Genomic DNA, 24,935 nt, shown 5'->3' with positions numbered 1-24,935 from the left:
TACTAAGCTAACTAACTATTTACACAGAACAAGAACGGGAACCTTAGACTAACTAACTAACTGAGAGACGACACGCTCCAGTTTGACCGTCATGGGCGGTAAGAAGGAACTGAGGTGGGGCAGTGCCGGCTGGGGTACTTATGCCCCGCCATAGAGGTGCCACTCCAGGGGGCGCCCTGCTGGGGTTACAAGCACCGCTAGGGAAAACGCTCCGGAAGACGCGGTGCGCACCTACTTCGAATGGACATGAGCAACCACTCAAAGAAGAAATGTTAGATCATTAAACTGAACATATAATTTAAGATTTCCAGATTATTTCATCTTTTAAAACATCTGTCCCTATTTCTTGAGTGAACTTAAAATTTCTCCTTTTAATAGTTGCTATTGTTCTGGTGATACAATTTTCCATTTCAAACATCAAATAACCTGAACATTGCAGGTCTCACCAGAACCATTTACAGGCAGTCCCCGGGTTACGTACAAGATAGGGACTGTAGGTTTGTTCTTAAGTTGAATCTGTATGTAAGTCGGAATTGGCGTCCAGATTCAGCCGCTGCTGAAACTGACCAGCGGCTGACTACAGGAAGCCCGAGGCAGAGTTGCTCTGCCCCGGGCTTCCTGGAATCAGCCTCTGATCAGTTTCAACAGGCTGAATCTGGACGCCAGTTCCGACTTACATACAGATTCAACTTAAGAACCCCAGGCGTCCCCAAGTCAGCTGCTGCTGAAACTGATCAGCGGCTGATTCCAGGAAGCCCGGGGCAGAGCAGCTGGGGTGCTGCCGGGTTGGTCCAGTAGCGCCCAGAGCAGCGCTACAGGACCAACTGGCAGCACCCCAGCTGCTCTACCACAGACGTCCGGAGAAAAGCCTGGACTGCTGGAGGGGGAGGGGGGGATGTACTAGCTGCGCCTCCCCTTCCCCAGCAGACCAGGGAGACGCGGGCGGGGGACCGAGACGCACCGCGGTCCCGCCGCCCGGGTCCTCCGCGGCTTTGCTCCGCGTCTCCCTGGTCTGCTGGTGATCAGCAGACCAGGGAGACGGAGAGCAAAGCCGCGGAACACGCCGGCAGCGGGGCAGCCGCGGCGCGTCTGGGCTGTTGGCTGCCCGCCTGCTCCACGGCTTTGCTCCCCGTCTCCCTGGTCTGCTGGAGGACCAGCAGACCAAGGAGACGGGGAGCAAAGCCTCTGAGGACGCCGGCAGCGGGACAGCCGCGGCGCGTCTGGGCTGTCCGCTGCCCGCGTGCTCCCTGTCTCCCTGGTCTGGGGAGACATGGAGCAAAGCCGCGGAGCACGCGGGCAGCGGACAGCCCAGACGCGCCGCGTCTCCAGCAGACCAGGGAGACGGGCAGCAAACCCCGTTCGTAACTGTGGATCCGACATAAGTCGGATCCGCGTAAGTCGGGGACTGCCTGTACATATTTTGTTAGTCTTTAAGGTGCTACACTATAGGGACAATGTAAGATATGACAAAAAAGGGCTAATTTTTTTTAATTTCTACTTTGAGAAATGAATAGGAGATGGAAAAAAATTAAAAACAGCTGAAGAGAAAAGCTAAAGTATGAATAGGAAAAATCAACTGACTGGCTCTCATATAATGGCTTTATATAGAGAGACAAGATAAAGATACCATTTTTAAATACCAAGAGAATCTAGCCTACAATCCTGTGCCTTCTGTCAAAATCTTATATATTACTCTAAATGATTTTAGAACTATTTTGTACTGATGAGGGTGGCCCACATTTCATTCTACCTCATGAGCACCGTGACTTAGCAACATCATTCTTTGTTTTCCATGTGTGAAGGGAAGCAGGTTGTAGCTGATCAAAATGCATAAAGTTGCCCTGAAAATCTAAAACAAAAAGCTGCACCTACAGTATTAATAAACTCAACAGTAAAACTGCTTTGTGAAAACTATCTGTTGAACTATGCCCTCTAAGGAAGATTCTGATTTCACGTTCATTATGAATTCCAGAAAAGGAAAGAATCATTTCACAAAACTTACTTTACCTGGTTTTGTGATAATGGAGGGTCATGGTTAAACGTCAGTCCTGCTTTAATGAGAGAGGTTAATGCTTCTGCACCCCATTCTCTCATTCTGGAGTTTGGATGCTGGCAGACCTGAAGACACAACGAAGCTTCATTTAAATCTCCATTCATTTAAACCAAGAAGATTTGTAAACAGTCACAATTCAAACTAGATATATAAAATCTATGTGATGTTTTAAAAATAAATGATAATCAAATATTAATTTACAAGAATAGAACAATACAGCCTGCTTCTTTCAATCAATTAGATGGTAAAGGGCCACAAATGTTACAACCAAGTTTAATAACGATCAAAGAAAACATCTCTCTAGGAGAAACTTACCTTCTGAATAATGAAACAATAGGAAGCAATAGGGAGAGACACAGAAGTAAACAATGTGAAATCAAGGCAGTTCAAACCAAGAAAACAGTTTCACAAATTAAATGAAAAGGCAATATATATCACTGCTAATTTAGATTCAGGTTGAACCTCCCTAAACAGGGACTCTCTCTTCTGGTAACATCCGTGGTCCAGGAGGACCCTGGATGTTACTGAACAAGAGAGCCCCAGAGCAGGAGGGCCAGCAGTTGAGAGCCCTACGAAAGGGGAGGCTGATAGTAGTGGGGCCAGGCTCCAGCAGACCATCAGTGGTAGCAAAGCTGTGGTAACAGGCATGGGCAGCGCGTGCGTGCCAGCCCAGTAGTGGGGCTGCGTTGCAGCTGTCCAAGCAGGTCTGTGTGCCAGCTTGGCAGTGGGGAGAGAGCTGTGGCAGTCTGGCTAGCAGTAATGTTGGGCTGAGGCAATCCACCAGGTGAAGCCCGTCTGGGACCACAGCAGGTCAGTAGCTCACTCGGGGCCACATGCCAGCCAGCAGTGGGATTGGTGTCGCAGCATTGGGGAAAGGGCTGCATGCTGCCATGCTGGCAGTGGGACTGGAGCAGCAGTTATGGTAGCTGGGCCAAGGCAACCATGTTGCCTGGCCAGCAGCGGAGCCAAAGGAGCTGGCAGAGAGGAGACAGGCTGAGGGGGCCGGTGGTAGGGGACCTTCCCATGTCCAGCCAATCCCTTCATTTGGGATTGCTCAGGTTCCAATAGTGCTGGACCAGTGAGGTCCAGCCTGTACTGGTAGCTTAAATGGTATGACACAAAGGACCAAATTCTGCTCTAAAGGGCATATATGTGTGCATGCGTGTATGTGTCTGGTGTGTCATAAGTAAAATATACATTAAATAACTATAATATTATTATACAGAAGTTGGGTAATGTAAAATCAAGACAACACTCCATTCTTCTTTGAAACCCTTGAAAAAAAGACAGACATAATGGCATAAATCAAAAACTGGTCTGGTAGCACTTTTTAGACTAACACAACATATAGATGGTATTATGAGTTTTCATGGGCACAGCCCACTTCTTCAGATGACAGGAGCCACGCATCTGGGCAATTCAAAGGGGCAGTTGTGGGGAGCCCAGGGGCAGCTGGGAAATGCCGCAGGGAGCCTGGGATCAGGTGGGGACTCCTGTGCATTTCAAAGAAGGCACCTACGTGCAGTCCAGAGTTAGTGGAATTTCCCGCTGGCCCCGGGCTTTACGTGGAGTTCCGCATCCCTCCTTTGAAATGTACAAGAGCCCCAGAGGAATGAGGAAGTGCCTAACGACTAGTCAAAAGACTATCTAATAAGCAAATGCTTATCGGACAGTCGACTAGTTGACTAGTCTTTAACATCCTTACACTCTAGCCAAAGTGGAGGAGAGGGGGACGGGGAGAGAAGCCTCTCCTGAAATCTACCTCCAGTTACATATATAACTTACCAGGCATACAACAAACATCTTGCTATGATTGCTTCTGCTCTCCCTGCCACATACCATTGAAGCATAGTTCAAACTATGTTTCAAAGATGCTTGGAGATGGGAGTGTCTGATCAAACTGCCAATTTTGGGGATTAGGAAGGACTTTTTCCTCTCAGTGAAAGTCTGGCAGGATGCCCATTATGTATTATCCAACTTCATCATAACATCGTGGAGGCCCGGTTTTAGGATAATAAGGATTAAGACAGCACTTTAAAAGGATGTATGTTTATACAGGCAGTCCCCGAGTTACGCGGATCCGACTTATGTCGGATCCGCAGTTACGAACGGGGCTTTTCTTGCCCCGGAGGACTGGAGCGGCGGGACGCCCAGATGCGCTGCAGTCCCGCCGCCCCCGTCCTCCGGGGCGAGAAAAGCTGCTCCACGTCTCCCTGGTCTGCTGGGGGGGGGGAACCCCCCCCCAGCAGACCAGGGAGACGGGGAGCAAAGCCTTGGAGCACGCCCGCAGCGGGACAGCCCAGGTGCGCCCGGGCTGTCCCGCTGCGGGCGTGCTCCGCGGCTTTGCTCCCCATCTCCCTGGTCAGCAGACCACCCGCGTCTCCCTGGTCTGCTGGGGGGGGGGGGATGGGGGGTGCAGCTAGTGCCCTCCCTTCCGCCCCCCCCCCCCCAGCAGACCAGGCTTTTCTTGCCTACGCCTGGGGTAGAGCAGCTGGGGCGCTGCCGGGTTGGTCCCGCAGCGCCGCTCCTCGGCGCTACTGTACCAACCCAGCAGCACCCCAGCTGCTCTGCCCCAGGCATTCTGATTCAGCTGCTGCTGGTCAGTTTCAGCAGCGGCTGAATCAGGACGCCTGGGGCAGAGCAGCTGGGGTGCTGCTGGGTTGGTACAGTAGCGCCAAGGAGCGGCGCTACTGTACCAACCCAGCAGCACCCCAGCTGCTCTACCCCAGGCGTCCCCAAGTCAGCCGCTGCTGAAACTGACCAGGGGCTGACTACAGGAAGCCCAAGGCAGAGTTGTTCTGCCCCGGGCTTCCTAGAATCAGCCGCTGATCAGTTTCAGCATCAACTGACTTGGGGACGCCTGGGTTTCTTAAGTTGAATCGTATGTAAGTCAGAACTGGCGTCCAGATTCAGCCGCTGTTGAAACTGACCAGTTTCAGCAGCGGCTGACGCCAGTTCCGACTTACATACAGATTCAACTTAAGAACAAACCTATAGTCCCTATCTTGTACGTAACCCGGGGACTGCCTGTAAGCAGAATTTATAATTTCATTGCAAGTCATGACTTGTGTTCCATATGGGCTTTTAGGACAGGGTGGAGAAGGGCCACACACTGATGTTAAGAAGAAAAACATTCACTGGCCTGGCTTGGGGTTGCCAGTGCTTGGGCAGCAGCCACTGCAAGACTTGCTGTGGGCTGGATCCAAGTAAGCTTGGGGCCAGATCCAGTCCATGGGCCACAGGTTCCCCACCCCTACTGTGAGGGATCAGTTGCCAGAGGAAAACTTAAGAGACAAAGGAGATGGCTGATATATTGTGCTGACCTGTAGAGAAAAAAAGTATTTTCTCTTAAGTCTTTGCAGGATAAGGTACTCATATTCTTCCTCACAGAAGAAGATAAGAGGCTTTGGAAATGAGCTGAATCCCAGAGATTATGCTGAAGAGAGCCAACCCATATTAGTGGATATTTCAAAATTGTAATTTTTGTGGTAAATCTAATAGCTTTAACATGTCATGAAAATGTGCTCAACTTAATTTTGAGAACATTAACTACCCAACAGACTATATGAATCCAGATTAAACTTCTTTGAGCTACACTGAAACACAAATAATATATATGTTACGATAAAGCAAAATGAGAATCAGTTTAACATGTATAAAGACAGATGAATTAATTCAGTAGAGAAAAAAAACAATAGCTTTAAATGTAAAGGGGATATTCTATAATCAAAGTCAGACAAGCTAAAACTAAGAAGACTGATCAAAAGTTACAGTTAGGTCATACATGCTTCTTTTTATGTTTTTAGCAAAGTCGAAAAGAAGCTATTAGAAAGATTTTACTAAAAATTAGATAATAGCATTAATGATAAGTTAGTTACCTCTAGGAGATGACCTGTCAGAGGTCTCCATAGAATCTCAATCCTGTGCATGTTAACTAGTCCTGTTTCCAACAGTTTAGCAACAGCAAAAAGAGATGGTTCCTAAGTAAAATGGAAATTAAATTAGAGGTACGGAGCGTAATTTTAAAAATCTTCCCCTTCTTTTGATGTACCTGTAAGCTTTCTCCACTCATTACACTAACTGTATTTGGCAACTTTTGGATGTCACAGGCCTCACAGTGCAGCTAAGCAGGACTGGGGTGGTTTCCACAAATATATCAACACTATGCTGTTACCAGCCACAAGGGGTAGGAAAAGAGAAATACTCCTTTTTTATAACTGTTTTTCCCCCCTTTTTTGATACATCGAGTTTGCTTGAGTAGCACAACTATTAAAATCCATCCCAAATTTTTCTCTTTCATAGTAATGTATTTTAATTATATCCTTCCCAACAGAAAATCTGAACTCACTTTATTAACAAAAGAATCTGATTTCTATTCAATCATAACAGACTTAAATTAGAAATAAACATAAGTCAACAACAGAGATTATTTTATCTAAATATTTAGCAAAGCTCGTTATTGTTATCCAAAATTTAGGATCATAATTGTAAGGTTCTGAAGAGCGATTTGACCTCTTTTGATATGTATAAAATTAGTAGCATTTTTTTTATAAAAAAAGTTAACTGCCACCATACAGTAAAATGGATACCACATTATATTTATGCTGCAGAGTATACTTTACTATTTCTCCTTAATGCAGGGTTCCTTGTTCTCATTTTTAGTTATTACATTCAAACTTTTGTAACTCAATTTCCTTTCTTTGCATTTTGAAATTCCTCCTCCCTGTTTTATAATATTAGTACATAATAAACCAAATAATCATTTTTCTATTTATTTCTCTTGTGACAATATTACCACCAGATTAATAGACCTAGCAACACACCACCCACTACCATGCTGCTCAAGCTCCTCAAATCATCTCTGGAGGGTAGGGGGTCTCAGAAGGTTGTTCTTTGAGAGCATCAGTGCTCCAACTTCTGTCCCCAGTTTTCCCAGATAATGACTTTTTTTTCTTAAACATAAACTGTCATTCTTGTCTTGGGATGTTTTAAAAAAAATATTGGTTGAAGATTATAATACATTCCATGGGCATATTACAGCCCAGCTTTCTGAAATCTACAAAGCCTTTAAAATTCATCCATCTACAACCCTATTTATTAATGGAAATGTATGATGTTGTGTTACAAAACATGATCAAAATACCACATAACTGTTTAGAGAGGATCTAGTAGCACTGCCAGTCATTAAGAACCAGAAAATTTCTGGTCTTCATTTGTTAATTTTATGCTCATACCGTATATTGCATTATCTTATTTTGATATTAAAATACAGTACCCTAACTTAAGAAGAACTATGAGTCTGCTCTTATCTTACAAATATATATATATATGAAAAATAATAGCAAAGTGTTCTATACCTTGTTATTTCCATATGCCATTTCCATTGCTTCCAGAGACAAGGAACAAAGGGCATTTATTAAATGATGTAAAGACACGTCATCAAGGTACCTGAAAAATACCAGCTATCAAAATACTGTCACCACTGATACAAACAAATATTTAGATCATAAAAATATGTGTCTTACTGTGAGCTTTCAAATAATCTTGAAAGTATGTTGGATATAACTGGCAAATCAGTCATAACTGCTGTAGTTAGAACCTAAAGGACCGAGAAATATATTTTGTAGGTTGCAAGAGAAAATATACAATCGTTACATTACAGAATGAAAGATTATGCTTACTGTGCTGGGTCCTTCTACAGCTCTCCCAGGTTTTAAGGCACCCCCAACGCCAGGTTTTAAGCCCAGAATCCATACAAGATGCTGAAACACAAAGGATGAATTTCTAACTGAAGAATACAGATCTGTGCATATAAATACTGTATTTGTATTCTTGGAGAAATGTGATCACTAAATATTTATCTGAGTTCCATGATAAAAGCCTTATTCGTTAGTGAGAAGAAGTTAACACTTTCGTTCTTTTAGAGAGCAATCAGCCTGCACCTGCTTTCTCAGACAGATGTAACAAACTGAGTTCATAGGACAGTGTAAGAGCACTTTTGTGACAGATCATATAATGAGGAAAGAATAATTTAAGTGTAACCACCACCAGGTGGATTTGAACCTGGGACCTCTGGAGCTGAGTATAGGAGCCTCTACCCTCTGAGCTAAAAGTCAGCTGGCTCCCAGCCCATGATGTAGAGGTGTCTTGATCTTAACTGTTGCTGTGGTCTAAGTGCCACTGCATGGAACAGTGAACCACACTAGGTGTGTGGGATACATAAGCATCTTATGTTGCTGCAGTCATATCAATAACACCCAACTGTTAGAAATCATAATTCCCCTGAATTATAATAAAAAGCAAATAAAAAACCAATACATGCATTACCTACACCATACCTGCAGAGTAGCCAAGACAAGCTGCCATGATGTACCAAGAACAGCTCCATGGCAGTGAGCCAAGTTAAGCAATGTCCTCATACACTGGATATTTTTTGAAGTCAACTAGATAGAAAATGTTAGATTATTATATTTATGTCATTCCTAGCAAAATTACTAATCTTAAAATAATATTAAATGATAAATTAACATTTGCATTTATGTGTGGCACCTATACTAAAGAAGTAACTCAACAGCTTACATCATCTGGTCCCTCCCATTCTCAATTGAAAGAGGATTGGAAATTATTTACAATTTTCTTTCCTTAAATTATTTTAGATGCCTTGTTTTTCTAAGTGCCTAACTTTAAAAAAAATGGTGTTCAATAGTATAACCATGTCTACATTGACTGTTTTCGAACCAGATGAAACGGACAAAGTGCACCTATTATTGAAATTCATTGTTTTAATGAATTATTCAAGTGTACAAAGAGCCACAGTGGACATCTTTCACTGTAAAAGATCTTCTGTGTTCACAGGATAGGTCCTCTCATCTATGAAAAAACTAGGTGGCTATTTTAAGTAAATGGTCTTATTACAATAAAAGATAATCCATTATCTCTGCTATGAGAAAATATACAAGAGATTTCCAACTAGTCAAGGTGAGTAGATTCCATTCACTGTAGTAGAATGGGAATATCAGCAGAAGAAAGTAGGGATGTTAAAATGTGTTCAGTTAAGTAATCGTGTAACTGCAGGTGGTATATCAGAAGCGGCAGCGGGGGAAGGGAGGGAGTGTGCGGCTCCCTGGGAGCCGGTACGCATGAGAAACACGCATATCAGGAGCCAGGCTCATCAGTTAACTGCGTACACAGTTACACTTTCACATCCTTAGAAGAAAGTTACAGTTACACTTTCACATCCTTAGAAGAAAGTTACAGAGTATCAGATACAGAAATAAGTAAATAAACAGAAAAAAGTTACTTAGAAATTGTACTTTACCATTACTGTTCCCTGTGGTTGGAGAGCTAGTGGTTGCCCTACTGCTACAACTTGCTGATGAGACTCACTTGATGGACTGATCATCTGAACATTCTGCCCTTGAATAGAATAAGCTAGAGCACAAAAAAAAAAAATTCCTATGTAAAATAAATATTTTGCAGTACATATTCTATTCACTTGGCTGCAATCACATAGGTAGTAACTTTACTCACACGAGTTGTCGCACTGTGAAATTTGCAGGATTGAGGTTATAGGTTTGATATATTTATATTTATCAATATATCTATATCTATCAGTGCCATTATGTCCCTTAATTTTATAGGTAAATAACAGTCTCATATTTATTACTGTATAGGACTTGCAGGATAACAGACGTTCATTTTTAAATGGAAACCAGTTTTAAACCCCAAAACAATCTCACATCTCTGTAAAAAGTAATAAGAGTGCTGTGAGATGGACTCTGCACACTCCTTCTGTCCTTCGGCACAGCTGTCTATACATCACAAGAGTGGAAATGTACAAAAGCCATTTGAAGAACACTACCCAAGATGATTATTAGAATAGAAGAAATTAGTGAAAGGGATTGCGCTTCATTTTTCCCCCACTTTGTTTACTTTGTGTATACTCGGTTGCTCTATTTCTTCTGATAGTTTTCAGTGACTCACCTTCCCTTGTATGCATGATTTTTACACACAAAATGAGAAACATTTTAAAAATAAGAAAGGATTATAAAACCACTGAAGTCAGAAAAAGACTTTGGAGATTTGCACCAGAAATTATTTTAAACTTTTTTTTTTAAATGACTGGGACTTTAGATTCCTTTTAAATACCAATTCACTTGCGTATTATTGTCTTTTATAGAATGACTAACAAACTATATGTGCTTCTTCAGTTTTATCTCAATTGGAGGATTTTGGCCATTTGTCAAGCCTGCAGTATACCATAAACCTACACTCAAAAATTCTATCTAATGGTACACAAGCATTGCTAAAGCAGTCAAAACTGCATTTTCTCTATGTAAGGGTTCACAGTGGTTACCATCACTAAGTCACTGTATAATTTGTGCATCCAAAGTGAAAGTGTTGCAGCTGTACAAGGCTATCCCAGTACAGTGCTAGCATCACAGGATGACTGACACATTTAAGAGAACGCAGGGCTAGTGCACCCATGATTAGTTGCCTCCCAATTGGGGTTTAAAGGTGGCCTATGGGCCATATATGGGAAAAAGGGCAGGTGAAAGCTACCTGAAAGAGGAAGAACAGGGACAGGTGAGCACTGCCTGGGACAGACAGGAACTGCAGAGATCAGAAAATTCTGCAGGCTCTCCATTGGATTAGGGAGGGATTGAAACTAGCAGAGAGGCTAGTCTTCTGACCCAAACTGCCAGTACCAGGAGGCTGGAAAGGGTTGAGTCACTGGATTATTTGGGAGCAGAAGAATCATAAGACTAATCACTTTTAGGATAGTCACAAGAGTGGGGTCTTGGAGCAAAGGCAGAAACGAACTGGAAACTAAGTGCCAGTGGACTCATGAGTATATAGTCCTGGAAGTGATGTTCCTGGAGAAGGAAATGGAAAATGACTGTACCTTGGTATGTTTTACTGTGGAAACTTGAAGACTACTGGTTTTTCTATGAAGATTCTGTGGACTATTGTGCATGTATTTGAGTAAATTATGCCCAACCTGAGACTCTGGAGTGGACACTGAACTACTTTACATTTGGACTAGGAAAACAGACAAGTATAGATGTTGTGCTGCAGCCTGCCACATGAGGGCACCCCAAACCTCTCTCCTATTACAGCTATACAGATAATCTAGTCCCTTTCTACAACCAACCTGTCCAAAGACTACTGTACGCCTCACCACTTCAGTTTGAACTTCTGCAGCTTCCTAACTTTATTAATGCAATCTATAAAATGAAACAATCTTCTTTAAATAATATTTAATACTGTTTAATTAATGAATATTTTAATTCAACAATTTCATTTCATTTTACAAATAAATTTTCACACACTGAAAAATTCTAATGTATTTGTTCATGTTCTTATAAAAATTGGTATGGTGCCTTCTAACCATAGAGTGCTCCCCCCGCCTAGCTTTTTCTTTGAGACCTGTGCAAATACTGTGGGATAGCTACCACAATTCTGCATCTGCAAACTGTGCAGTGATGGAGGAAATGCGCCATTACAAATTAGAATAAATCAAATCATTACAAGTTGCAAGGGTGCAAATCTCCAGGTTAGATGAGCTTCTTTCCTTATCCTACCATATATGATAGTCATAATATGACAAGACAACTAATAGTCCCAACTGCCGCATAGGCCAGATCATCCTCTCCTATGGAAAAACTCACAAAGGAAATGGAAGAGGAAAACTCAGTTTCCTCCAAGCCAAGTTTTCCTCAGATAACTCCAGGTGTTTGTGTATTGCTGCATGTGCCCTCTCCCCCTCGCAAAAAAAATGGGTGGCTTTTCTCATAAAAGCCTTACATCTCACAGGATCTACAACAGCCACAGTGCCATCAGTTCAAATATCCTGTCCTTCCACATTGGCTCTGAAGATTTCTACCTGCATGTGTTTTTCAACAGGTGTGAGCTATATTCAAGACATGCTGTTGGAATGCATAGTCTGTAAACACATCTAGAAACTAAGGGTGTTAAGAAGCGGGTAACTGACTAATCGTGTACTCAATACAAATTGTTAGTTGATAAGCTGCAGTTCTGCAGTTTAAATGTAGTAGGAGTGGGTCATGCAGGCAGCCTGGCTCCTACTACATCTCAGCTGCAAAGCCACAGCAAGGGTAGGTCCCAAGATCCAATGTGAGCTGGGACTCAGTAGTCCCGGCTTCCACCAGGTCCCGGACTGTTGCAGTTCTGCTTTTTAAATGTAGTAAGAACCACTCGGTTCTTAGTACATTTTAAAAGGCAGATCTGCAGTGGTTCAGGAACCGGCGTGAGCTGGGACTGCTGAGTCCCAACTCCAGCTGGGTCCCTCACTGTGGTTCTGTCTCCCCTTTGCCCCCCTCATGCATAATGGAGACAGTGCTGGGGGGGAATCCGGCTTTTAGGCCAGCTCCTACCAGCATCAGCTACTTCTCACCTCCCTTCCCCCCAAAGCTGGCCTCTTGAGGCTACCTCTAGACTGCAGGTTTCTTTCGGAAGAAGCTTTTCCAAAAGAGATCTTCTGAAAGAGGGCGTCCACACTGCCAAAGCGCATCGAAAAACTGATCTGCTTTTTTGAAAGATAGCACCCACACTGAATGGACGCTATCTCGCATTTTAGCTGTGATTACTATGGATGGAATGGCCACCAGGGCACCTGTGTTTTTTCCTCTTTCCTCTTCTTTCAAAAGAACTCCCTCATCTCCATCCACACACGCCTTTTTCCAAAAGAGCTCTTTTGGAAAAAGGCTTCTTCTTCGTAGAAAGAGGTTTACCAATGTTGGAAAAACCCCTCTGTTCTTTCAATTTTTTTCGAAAGAACGCGATTGCAGTGTGGACGTAAGTAAAGTTTTCTCGGAAAAACGGCTGTTTTTCTGAAAAAACTCTCCAGTATAGACATAGCCTGATACAGTAATAACTCGACTACCCAATAAGCCACCCCCTCACCACCCTCTGCCCCCGTTCCCCTCATGCCCCTATGGCCTCACACATGACTTGCTCCATCCCTGCCTTCCTCATGCCCACCCCTTCTTTCTAGCCTTCTCCCAACACCTCCCCCACCCCCCAGTGCCCTTACTCTCTCCTCTCCCAGCATCACCCTGTCTCCCCTCTCCCACACCTCCCCTCCTGCCCTTTACCTCATTGTCTGCACTTGGCCCCATGGCATTTGTCTCTCCTGCACCCCTGTCCCTTGGTGCCTTCCCCTTTCTTCTTCTTCTCCTCCTGACCTCCTCCCCCCCCAGCACAAGCCCCTTCCCCATATTTTTCCCCTCCCCTCCCGTCCCCTCCAGCCCAGCCCCTTCCCCTCCCCCAGGGCCGGCTCTTGGTTTTTTACTGCCCCAAGCAAAACATTTCCCCCCCCCCCTTTTTTGTTGTCTTTTACACGTTTGCATTTTGCAATGGGTTTTTTTTTAATTTTCATTTTTGTCCCAGCATTTTATCCCTATAAATAGCAAATAGCATTTTCATTTGTTTTTTTTTCCCATAAAGGGAAAGGCGCTTCAAGTGAACTCCTCCTTTCACTCCCTGCTAGGTCATAGCAGCCTTTTCCCTGGCCCGTCCAGCCCATCCCTATGGACAAGCACCCCGCACTCCCGACCCACAGGGGAAACAGCGTGCAGGGACAGCACAGAGCCAGAGGGGTACAGGGAACAGTGGGGGGGCACAGGGGTGGCACGGGGAATGGGAGGCACAGAGCCAGAGGGACGCAGGGTGTGGGGTGCGGTGGAGGCACGGGGAACGGGACACGGGGAACGGGAGGGGCAGAGGGATCAGGATCTAGGGGCAGTGCAGGGAACGGGCAGCACAGAGCTGGGGGCAGGGATGGGAGGGAAGCAGGGCAGCGCAGAGCCAGAGAGTTGCAAGGAAGAGGGAGAGCAGGGGGTCCGGGGTACACGGGAGTAGGATGCAGAGGAGGCGTGGGGAACGGGCAGTGCGGAGACAAAGCAGTTCGAAGCGGGTGCAGCGAGCCGGGTGGTCGGCTGGGAGCAGTCTCTCACCGGAGAGGGGGTTGGGGCCACGGCAGGACGGGAGCAGGTGGGGCGGGGCCTGGCTGCACCGCAGCCAGCTCCCAGGGCCACGCAGCCAAAGCCAAGCTGCTGCGGCCCTTTAAAATCAGCGGGGCCATGTCACGCCAGCGTCCTGGCGTCTGCCGCCATCCCGCCTCTGGCCCCGCCTCCTCGCACCGGAGCTGCACACAGGCAGCCCGGCGCTGAGAATCACTGCACTTCCCTTTTCCCGGAGGCGCTCCACTCCTCCGCCCAGTCGGCGGATCGGATGGGGCCATGTCAGCCGTAGTTTGGGCTTTGGCCAGCCCGTTACGACCGCCCACTGGGCCAGTCCGCCCCTGCACTCGTCAGCTGATAAAATCTACTCGCCGCGGGCGAGTGCATTTGTTGAGCCCTGGTCATGAGTATCAATCTGCAGTATGTGCTTCTCAGTTTTACATAGCACACCAAACATTTTATGCCAGTAGATACTAAATTTATGTTTATAGTCATGTCATAAAAAAGAAAAGTACTCCACATTTGTCAATGTTAAAACTAACCTCAAGTGACATTACATATTCGTTAATGTATGTGTGACATAAGTTTAGATAACTAAATGAATATACAAGAAAAGCTAAATTATACCCTTACATTTGCTGGAGAGAGTTGCAGTTGTGCTGTTCAGTACAGTGAGGGCATAATGAGGAGGCAAAGAGCCTTTGCAAATTGCAGTGATAAAGGCATCTCTTGAAGTTACAAGACCCAGCTTTCCACAAAGCGCAGCCATAGTCATTTCTGCTTTTAAAATATTCTCTGTGGCAGCTTCATCCGTGCTGAAGAGAGTACAGAGCGTTTAATGGAAACTAATCACATAGTCATGATATAGAAATAAGTAACTGATTAGAAGTAAGATGGTAAAAGCCAGCAAGAATTTCATATACAATACTGTCAACACTGAAAACATCAAACAACAAATCTAACCAATTAATACAAACATTTCAGAACTCTAATTCTTATTACACAGCTTTTTTATTCGGAATGATTTAGCATAACAAGTATAGAATGGATGTGCAGAATTATTTTTATTAAATTAGCTTTCTATCATCAGAAGAATGTTTATGAGCTGTCAAGAGGGTTTATGGGAGAAAAATAGCTAATTAAAAATACTGCAAAGACATAGCTACTAGTAAATAAATCCCTCAATAGAAGCAATCACAGCTTTTATCCTTTAAGTGGTATCATTTCACTGTACTGAAAAATTTCAGCTGCTAGTGTAAAAATGACTAAATAAGTAATTATAATGTGAATCTTAATAAACCTAATTTCATTGGGTCCCTATGTGAAATAATTCCAAGGAGGCATGTATAAATGTAAAGATCTCATTCTTCCAATATTTACAAGCCAAACATTTTTCTGTGGAATTTGGATACAAGGTGTTTTTCTTTAAACTTTTAACCACACTTTCAGAGTCTAACCCACTTGCAAGCTAAGTACAAAATAATGCCAGTACTGGTTCAGACCAATGGCGCATGTAGCCTAGTATCTGTCTTCACACAGTGGGCAATGTCAGATGCTAGAAAGATAATGAACAGAAAAGTGCAATTATCCAATGATCCATCCTGTCGTCCACTCCCAGATTCTGGCACCCAGAGACTTAGGATACCCAGAAGATGAAATAACAACCCTGATCATCTTGGCTAATAGCCACTGATGGACCTATCCTCCATGAATTTACCTAATTATATTTTAAACCCTGTTACAGTGGCAGCTAAAGGTTTATATTTTAAGATGTATAAATATTTTACTGAAAAAGATATTGAAAACAAAACAAAAAGTTGGAAGACAAATTGGTACAATGAAATTGAGCAGGATGAAATGGTCCCTAAATATGAAAGGGAATATTCATCTTCAATTTGTGTAGTTTATAAACATTTTTTGAAAAATATGAAATATTAAATAGATGTCATTTAACTCTAGTTATGATCCATCTCATTTTTGCTATTCAGAAAGCACTTTTTTGGAGTTCTTTGGAAAGAAAGGGGAAAATACTTGAACATTGAGGGTACGTCTAGACTACAAGCCTCTTTCAAAAAAAGAGTTCTTTCGAAAAAGCCTCTTTCGAAAGAGATTGTAGACAGCCACAATGGTTTCGAAAAAGCAATCCGCTTTTTCGAAAGAGCATCCAGGGAATCTGGACACTCTCTTCTGAAAAAGCCCTGTTTGTATTCAAGAATGCCTTTTTTCGAAAGAGCTCTTTCGAAAAAAAGGCAATCTTCCTGGTAAAAAACTGCTGCGTTCTTTTGATTTAATTTCTAAAGAACACAACAGCAGTCTAAATGCAGGTGAAGTTTTTTTTTTTTTTTTTTTAGAAAAAAAGCCACTTTTTTTGAAAAAACTCAGTAGTCTAGACACACCCTGAGTGGATGTGTCCTGAAATCTGAGTATTTGGGGAGGAATTTTTTAAATAATTTCATCTTATGGCAAAATGTCAGCTTCCTAGATATCTGTCTCATTTAATGCTCCAGTAAAAGAGCTACATTTTAAACAGAATGACAAATTTTTTTTATTGTTAGCAGCTATGGGAGTGACCCCTACTCTTATGGAATCGTGATGTAGCAAAATATGGAGTGCTTTTATAATGGAAAAGCTTTTATACCAAATATCTACACAAGAGAAGCAACAAAAAGAAGATAGGTATTTTGAAATTTGGTCATCTTTTTCAGAGAAAAAAGGGCTCCCCAGTCACCAGGTTAGAATCTTCAGGCAATTTCTTTGACTATTAACTTGACCCTGAATACGTATATTAACGTGATTAACTGATAAAACCTGTGCTTATTGGTTAATCCTAGCACACACACACACACACACACACACACACACGCCATCCCCCGCTTGCCTCTATCAGAGGCAGCAAGGGGGAGGTAGGAGTCAGAGCCTGTGGAAAGCCAGCTTTCCTGCTCCCCATACCCGCTGCCTCCCACAGAGGCAGCAATGCAGGGGGGCAGGCAGGAGCTGGTGCTCAGGGGGGCTTAAAAACTGGCTCCCAATGAGCAATGGCTTCTGTGGTGCAGCCTACCCCTCCCCCCTGCTTCACTGCTACCTCTGATAGAGAAGCAGCAGTGTGGGCGGGGGGGGGGGGGTGAAGGAGGCAGGTGGGAATTGATACATGCAGGAAATTGGCTTTAAAGCAGGCTCCCACAGAGCCACCTGCCTTCCCCACCTTCTCAGCGCTGCTGCTTTTAAGATGACTATCCACTCATGCATGCTTCACAGAGCAACCTGCCTGCCACCTTTGTTGCCTCCCACTTAAACTGCAGTGCGGGGGGCAGGGGAGGGAAGAGGGAGCGGAGGGAGCCAGTGCTTGGAAGAGCAAAGCTGCCCCCCATACTGCTGCCTCTCGTGTGGGGGGGACGGGACAAGGAGGGGAAGGGTGTGAAGTAGACAGTACACATCGGAAGCTGACTTTTAATCTGGCTCTCCACATATGCCAGCTTCAATGGAGCTGCCTGCTTCCCCTACTGCCCATGCTGCTACTTCTGATGGAGAGGCATCAGTGTGGTGATGGGGGGAGGGGAGGAGCGGGGAAGGGAGGCAGGATTGGAATATAATCAATCAGATTATTCCTGTAAGGCCAGACTGCCCTTTCTTAGATCACAATCACCACCACAATCATTCCTTCTCCATTTCCAGTGAATAACTTCTTCCTCTACACCTGCCAACGAGACAGTTCAAAAAATCAGTTTTGGACAGAATGGTGAACATAATCTTTGCTCATCCTTCATAGTTTAACACAAAATGAGTACCTGGCATCAAGAAGAAGTGACAGTGCAGCAAGAAGACCACACCAGCATGCATTCACCATTTCTTCCCAAACAGCTCTGTTAACTTAAAAGAAAAATATGTTATGTACTAATAGATACTGAAAGTTTATTAAATAACTTTTGAAACATATGCACAAATGCTAGCAGTTAATTTTTTTTCAGGTTAATAATGTATAAACCAAAATTACTTTTATATTCTGCTAAATAAAAAAGTAGTCATATTTGAGAAGACTGAAGTGCATACACCATCCATGAAATCATTAAAACTTAAGTAACATGCCAGTTAAGTCATCATTCATTCTCTTGCCTTATGCACTCTGACTTCTTACCTTTTTAACAAATTCCTTTGCATTTTCAACATAACCAACCACAGTGCACACGCCCATTGTACTAAATCACATTCAATGCACAACTTCCACTACACATAGCACTAGATTAAGATATATTATCTACAGAAATACATGCACTGGTACAAAGACAGAGAAAAATATATTTTGAGGTCTTTGAATGGGGGGTAAATTTGCACTCTCCATTCATGGATTTCTAGGCTCCTGGAAGGCTTGTGCCAGATACAGATCTGGTTTGATGGACTTGAGGTTTTATCCACGTTGTTTTTTTCCCCCTTCTCCCTCAACCTTTGGGATGTCATGAGGAGCAGCATGTCAAGTATTCCTGTGAAGCCATGGCAGCAGCACCATGGAGAACTCTAGATTTGTTGATGAGCTGGTCCATTCTAATGACATGCGGACAACTTCCATAGCTGGGAAAGCAGTACCGGGTGTTGACACCTCAGCACTGATCCAAAAGGTACTAATGCCTCAGCTTCTTGGAATATTAGGCAGCAATACTGTTGGAGCCCACTCTTTTTATGCACAGAAAATGGGCTTGTCACCATTCGCTGCACTTATCAACCACGCAACAGCGTAATGATTGGGTTGCCTTCCTGACCTTGCAGGGTTTCTGTGAAACATAGGGTTGAGAACAAGGAGGAGGGCAGGCAGAAGGTAGTACTGGAGAACAGAACTAACTGGAAGAACTTGTTTTATTGCTGTTTTCTTGAACAGCTAAAATAGTATACAACAAAACAGAAAAACAAGATTGAAAAAGTGGCTCATGTCTGAGATGTATAAGCATGAAACAAAGTGAGCAAATGTATGCGCATGAGGCCATTCAGCTAAGAAACTCAAATATTCTAAAAAAAAAAAGATCAAAGAGATAATTTTCAAAAGCATGTTCTGTCAAGATATTAAACATGTAACCAACAATTAAATTATTTTGCCCTTAAAAAAGTTAGTATACAATAGGATGTTAAAATGTATGCAATTATGTAATCATGTAACTATTACATGAGGGGGGGGTCCGTGCTGCTGCCTCTGTATCAGAAGCAGCAGTGGGAGAAGGCGATAGACAGCTCTGTGGTGCCATCTTTTAAAATACAGAGGCAGCAGCACTGGGAGAAGGGGGGAATGCTGCGCATAACCGTGCACATTAACTGATGGGCCCAGGCTCATCAGTTAACCATGTACAGTAAAACTCCAACAGTCTGGCATCCAATTGTATGGCACTCCTGATACTCCGGCATCAAAATGACAAGAGCCTAGTGAGTGAGCTTCAGCAAAAAACGAGTCACAAGGCAACAGCAGCAGCAGCTGAACCGAGCGAAAAGGGTAAAAAAGGGTTAAAAATGAAAACATCACAATATACTGTATACAGTATGTACAATAAAAAGGGTTAAGAACACTTTATGTACAGTATATAATGTATACAGTATATATATATAACCATCTTATACTACCTCCTGATAGTACGGCATATCCGATAATCTGGCACCGCGTAGGTCCCAAAGGTTCCGTATTATCGGAAGTCTACAGTAAATGGTTACATTTTCACATCCCTAGTATATAACACTTTGGGTATGTCTAGACTGCATCCCTCTGTCAGCAGAGGGATGCAGATTAGACAGGTCGACTTTGCAAATGAGGCAGGGATTTAAATATTCCACGCCTAATTTGCATAAAAATGGCCACCGTGTTTTGCCAACTCAGGAATTTGTCAGCAAAAAGCAGCAGTCTAGAGGGGATCTGTTTAGAAAGAAAGCCTTTTTCGACAGATCCCTTATGCCTCCTGCAAGGAGGTTTACAGGATCTGTCAAAAAAGGCTTTCTTTCTCAACAGATCCCTCTCTAGACTGCCGCTTTTTGCTGACAAATTCCTGAGTCGGCAAAATGCGGCGGTAATTTTCATGCAAATTAGTCACGGGATATTTAAATCTCTGCCTCATTTGCAATGTCAACCTGCCTAATCTGCATCCCTCTGCCGACAGAGGAATGCAGTCTAGACATACCCTTATAAACTAAATTAATATGAAAGAGAGGTCCTGCTTTTTAGTGTCAATGGGAAAGCAATCTTAACTATGGAACTGCAAGGATTCTTCTATAAAACTGCATTTAAGACTTCTAAAATAAACTGAATGTATCTAAAAATTCAGGCATTGAATCCTGAGATTTTATTTCTCTTTTGTTGTACTTAACGTAGTATCTGCATTTTTGTATACCTAGCTCCTTGTCAGTTTGGTCAGATACTGACTGCAAATCTTGCTGCTCCGAAGACTGGGTTGGTGATGAAGTTGTTTCAGTCATGGTTTGATTATCTGTTTCAGCCTGTCCCAACTCTCCTTCAATCATGGTAGTTATACCACGGACAAGATCCAATAAACAGTGGAATGCCACAGACATGGCATAACCTTCAGGAATTGTAGGTGGCTCTACTTTATCCAGCATCTCTAGGCTGAAAGATTAAAAACATTGCAAAAATATTTAACAGAAATACTGATCAAGTAGTTGAAGGAAGGAAGGAAGGAAAGAATAGTAATGAAAATATGAACAAATAAATTGCCAATACTCCCACTACTCACTATTCAATTATCAAGAGGTTCTGAAATAATAACCTAAATAAGTTTTAAAAGGGACAAAAAGATTATTACATCAAATTCACCCAAAGCTAATTAAAATATGACTAAATAAAAGGATTCTAGGATGCTCAGATTATTGTAAATCTATGTCAATAAATATGTTAAAAATTAGTCAAATCACAGTACCACAAACATATCACTTACAGGTTCCAGGAATTTGAGCAAAGGAGAAGTGATCATTCAAAAAAAAAAAAAAAAAAAAAAAAAATAACCACAAATTAAACAAATTTCAGATAAGTAAGATTATGTCATGTGCGAGTCACTGCTCATCTGTTCCTATGAAGAGTTATTACAGAGGCCCACCACATCTAGATAATATGTTGGAGGGTAACCAATTATTTCTCATCTCTCACTGAAACATGTGTGTCAGATAACTCCTAGTCACTGCAGCCAAAGATAGAAGGTAGAGGTAGAATAGGAGTCACTTAAAAGAAAAGGTTGCAATTGACTGCCAAGCAAGGGATCTGGATTACACCCCAATGCCTGCAGTACATCAGCCTCTGGCTAAACTATAATACTGTATTTCACAAATATATGTAAACCTTTCAGATTTACTGTACAAAGTTCATGTTTACAGTCGTCACTGTTGGATATCATGTGATCAAAACATCATTATTTATTTTACAGTGGCAGCCTCATTGCCTCTCCTTCCCTTTTACTGTTTGTTCCCCGGCTGACTCAAACCCAACGCAGAGCTGGCCAGCACGGAGGGGGAAGTGAGGGCAGAGAGCAGAAGATGATGTCAGTAGTAAAGCCAGTATAAGGACATACAATGCTGCCCCAGAAACAACCCACTGCCCCCACAACTACTACCTGATACCTCATACAGCTCTCCATCCAATTGTCCTAATTTATCCAGCTGCTCCAGCTCTTAAGACAGGCTCTCGTCTCAGTCACTCACCATTCATACTTCACACAGGAGCAGCTCTGCAATGTGCGTCCCCGCTCTCCAACCCTTGCTTTGCAGAGATGGGGCACAAGAGGAGGGGGACACCCTGACTTCAGCACTTCCATCTTTCCTTCCTGCCCTGGCAAGGTAGGCGGGAGGGGCAGCTGAATACACCCTTCCGGTTGTAAGTATGTGCGCACTGTTTATCAGAGTGGGCCAGACAGAACTTCCGGGTGCATTGAATCCAGCCCATGGTCTGTATTTTGCCCACCCTGCTCTAGATAACACTTAGCTCTGCCTCTCTACAGAGGACTGAACTAGATGACCCACTGAAGTCCCTCCACTCCCACATATCTATAGGCTAAGTTAATAAAACTTAATACCCTTTTCTTTTATCTAGTATATATTTTAGAGTGTGTGCGCCTTTCTGTCTGTGTCCATCCATCCATGAGTCAGTCTGTTCAAAAACTCCTCCTAAATGATAAAAGCTAAACCCACCAAATTTGGTATGCCACTTCTCTTATCATAACTTAAAGCAAGGTACGGGTTTGGTCATACCAGGACAATAGGATGTGCCTAGAATGTGACTGTTTCTCATCAAACGGAAAGGTAGGGCTGGAGAGTTATACTGCCAAAAAGATCACGGGGGGGGGGGGGGGGGGAAGAGAAGAGCAAGCGCTCCAGCCCCAGCAAACAGCTGCCGGAGTTTACAGGAGTACATACACATGGGAGTGAATGGTAGCTGAGTCCTCCCACCCCCAGAACAGACTTCCTAATTAGAAGGTGAGAAATATGTGGGGACTAGAGACTTCCATTAACCCAAGGAATATGGGAGGCACTTGAGATTTCCATTAACCCAAGCAAACCTTATCACTGCCACCCCAAAATTGAGTACTGTCATGGTGTGGGAGAATAGCTGCAGTAGAGAGACTGGGACAAGAGCATGCATCCCTATACAAGTCTGTGACTGTAAACCTGGATTTCCTTTATCTGAGTGTGCACACAGGAGGAAAGAAGGATATCATAGCTAACCCACAGGCTGGGGACAATTTTTATAGTTTTTTTCACATAAGAAAATAAATATGACCATAGTCAGCAGGTGTCGGAGTCAATGAATGGCTCAAAGGGTGAGGGGTGGGATATGGTTGAAACACCAGAAGATGATGAAGATTTTAGCTGCAGACTTCCAAAGAGAGGAGAAAACTGAAGAAAGCAGAAGGCTATACTTGTCACCCAAAGCATAAACCAGGTTTGAAGTGTGTTAACTATGTAGTAAAAACATGCAATCCCTAAGAACAGCAGGGTAAGTTAGACAGCAGTTGCACAGTTAGTCAGTCTCCTTGTTCAAATAGACACAAATTGCTATTACATCTTTAATAATGCTTGGAATGTATTCTTCAAAAACATTCAGAATCTACGATGGCTTGAGAAGAGAACCACTGCATTCATTTCTGAAGATTCAGATAATTTCCTTTAAAAATACCCATTTTATATATGTTATTAGTGTACTTCAATTTTATGGGTTCTAAAACTAAATTAATTTGGAAGAGATGGCACTAAAGCCAGGTTTTCACTACAAATTTTTATTATTACTATGTTCCTCAGGGATTGTGAAAAATCCACACCTCTGAGTGATACAGCTATACCCATTATATTCCATTATAATGACATAATCCACTTCTCATGGACTGGCTAGGTGGATTGGCTAAGCCAATGGGAAAAGCTCTCCTGTTGGCATAGTAGCACCTTCACTGAAACGCTTCAGCAGCAGAGCTATGCCACTGCTTCACTGAAACTGTAAGATATAGATCCTTAACCTGAAGTATGAAAACTACTGATACATAATGTCTATAATAAAGATCTCATGAGTCATGTCAACTACCTCATATTTTATATCATATGGATTCATATGACACAGTATAGATTAGAATGACAAAATTACACCGAGAGCCAGTATTTTTATTTCTACTAAAATTAAAGATATAAAATTAAAGATAGGAAACAGCATGAAAATTATTTCTCACTGCCTCTAACAATTCTCCTTTGTTATAGAAGAAACCCCCCCCCCCCCAAAAGCTACTATTTCGCCGATTCACATTAAAGAATTATTCACTGTATTGAAGTGATGACTAAAGGTGCAGAATTAACACAGCAATGTCATGGCAAAGAACAAATGACGACGAAAATTGGGATCTGAATCCCAATTATACAAAATAGGTCAGATCATCACATAGGCATAAACAAGAAGAGAATTCACAGAAGGACTAAGATCAGCAATGTGATGAATGTTACTGTATCCCAATGCAAGAATAACTATATAATCAACATGCAAATAGCTGCAAAATTTTATTTTCAGAAGTACAGTAATTTTACTACTTACTATGTAGCTTTAGCACTGCCTTGTATTGTTATAGTGAGTATTGGTATCCAGGTGCCCCGATATTCAAATGCAGGTAATACAGTCACACCTCCACCCATTCCCAGCATTCCTGAGTTGGTTTGTGCTGAGGTTGTGCCACCAGATGTATTGCTTGCTATAAATTAAACAAGAACAGAAAATAAAAAATATGCTATTTTAATTAGAAGAAAGAATTCTTTTATGTATTTCATTGTGTGCAGTAATATTCAATGCAAGAACACATGACCAATAAAAATTACTCAATTTTGAGTGCCATCGGCTGGCTACAATGAGGTATGTTTCTTAGTTAAAGGAGCATTGTTAATACCTATGTAAAAGATTTCAAAATAGAAAATATTTTGTATTTCTATATTACCTTCCAAAAAAGAGCTCAAAACATATTTTACAAACATGAACACATTAAAGCTAAAGAGCCCTGTGATACATGTTAGAGTGAAAAGGTGGTTACTGATTTACCATTAAATTGGATAAATATATAAATAGTTTAACACAGTTATTTCATTTTAGCTTTGCACTTATTCCAAATGTAATAACATAGCTAGATAAATAGTAAATATATAATGGCCAAATGCTAGTAACTGGACTACAAGCCCTCAAGGGATCTTGCATTTGTACTTGAATTGCTAGCCCAATGCTGAAGCCCATGCCTCTATACCTCAAGCATGTGTGCCACAAGTGGCACAAGAGCCCATTTCCTGTGGCAAGTGGGATGGGAACTCAGCACTGCCCCTCCCATCTGCAGAGCTGGAAGCCCGTGCTGTGGCTTAAGCCTCAGCTGCACAGCTGTAGGCTGGAGCAAGAGCTCCAGCTTCCTGCT

General features: G+C 42.7%; 1 protein-coding gene across 6 annotated transcripts in view; it reads right to left on the bottom strand.

Moving 5' to 3' along the window:
• MON2 (MON2 regulator of endosome-to-Golgi trafficking) overlaps positions 1 to 24,935 on the bottom strand; it is a 166,470-nt gene that overhangs the window by 78,465 nt on the left and 63,070 nt on the right. For 5 of the 6 annotated variants that reach the window (XM_075930828.1, XM_075930836.1, XM_075930863.1 and 2 more), the window contains 11 exons: positions 24,080 to 24,233; positions 20,394 to 20,626; positions 17,823 to 17,904; positions 14,671 to 14,852; positions 9,372 to 9,484; positions 8,392 to 8,496; positions 7,735 to 7,815; positions 7,579 to 7,652; positions 7,411 to 7,501; positions 5,932 to 6,033; positions 2,008 to 2,118 (listed from right to left, as the gene is read on the bottom strand). In XM_075930828.1, the coding sequence (XP_075786943.1) occupies positions 2,008 to 2,118; positions 5,932 to 6,033; positions 7,411 to 7,501; positions 7,579 to 7,652; positions 7,735 to 7,815; positions 8,392 to 8,496; positions 9,372 to 9,484; positions 14,671 to 14,852; positions 17,823 to 17,904; positions 20,394 to 20,626; positions 24,080 to 24,233 (1,328 nt within the window). The remainder of the gene's footprint in view (positions 1 to 2,007; positions 2,119 to 5,931; positions 6,034 to 7,410; positions 7,502 to 7,578; positions 7,653 to 7,734; positions 7,816 to 8,391; positions 8,497 to 9,371; positions 9,485 to 14,670; positions 14,853 to 17,822; positions 17,905 to 20,393; positions 20,627 to 24,079; positions 24,234 to 24,935) is intronic. The other variant, XM_075930840.1, reaches the window with a different exon arrangement.

Source organism: Pelodiscus sinensis, chromosome 1 (genome assembly GCF_049634645.1).
Source record: "Pelodiscus sinensis isolate JC-2024 chromosome 1, ASM4963464v1, whole genome shotgun sequence".
In the NCBI taxonomy this organism is placed as follows: domain Eukaryota; kingdom Metazoa; phylum Chordata; order Testudines; family Trionychidae; genus Pelodiscus; species Pelodiscus sinensis.
The sequence above is the reverse complement of the archived record's forward strand: the minus strand, read 5'-3'. Positions and strand labels throughout refer to the sequence as shown.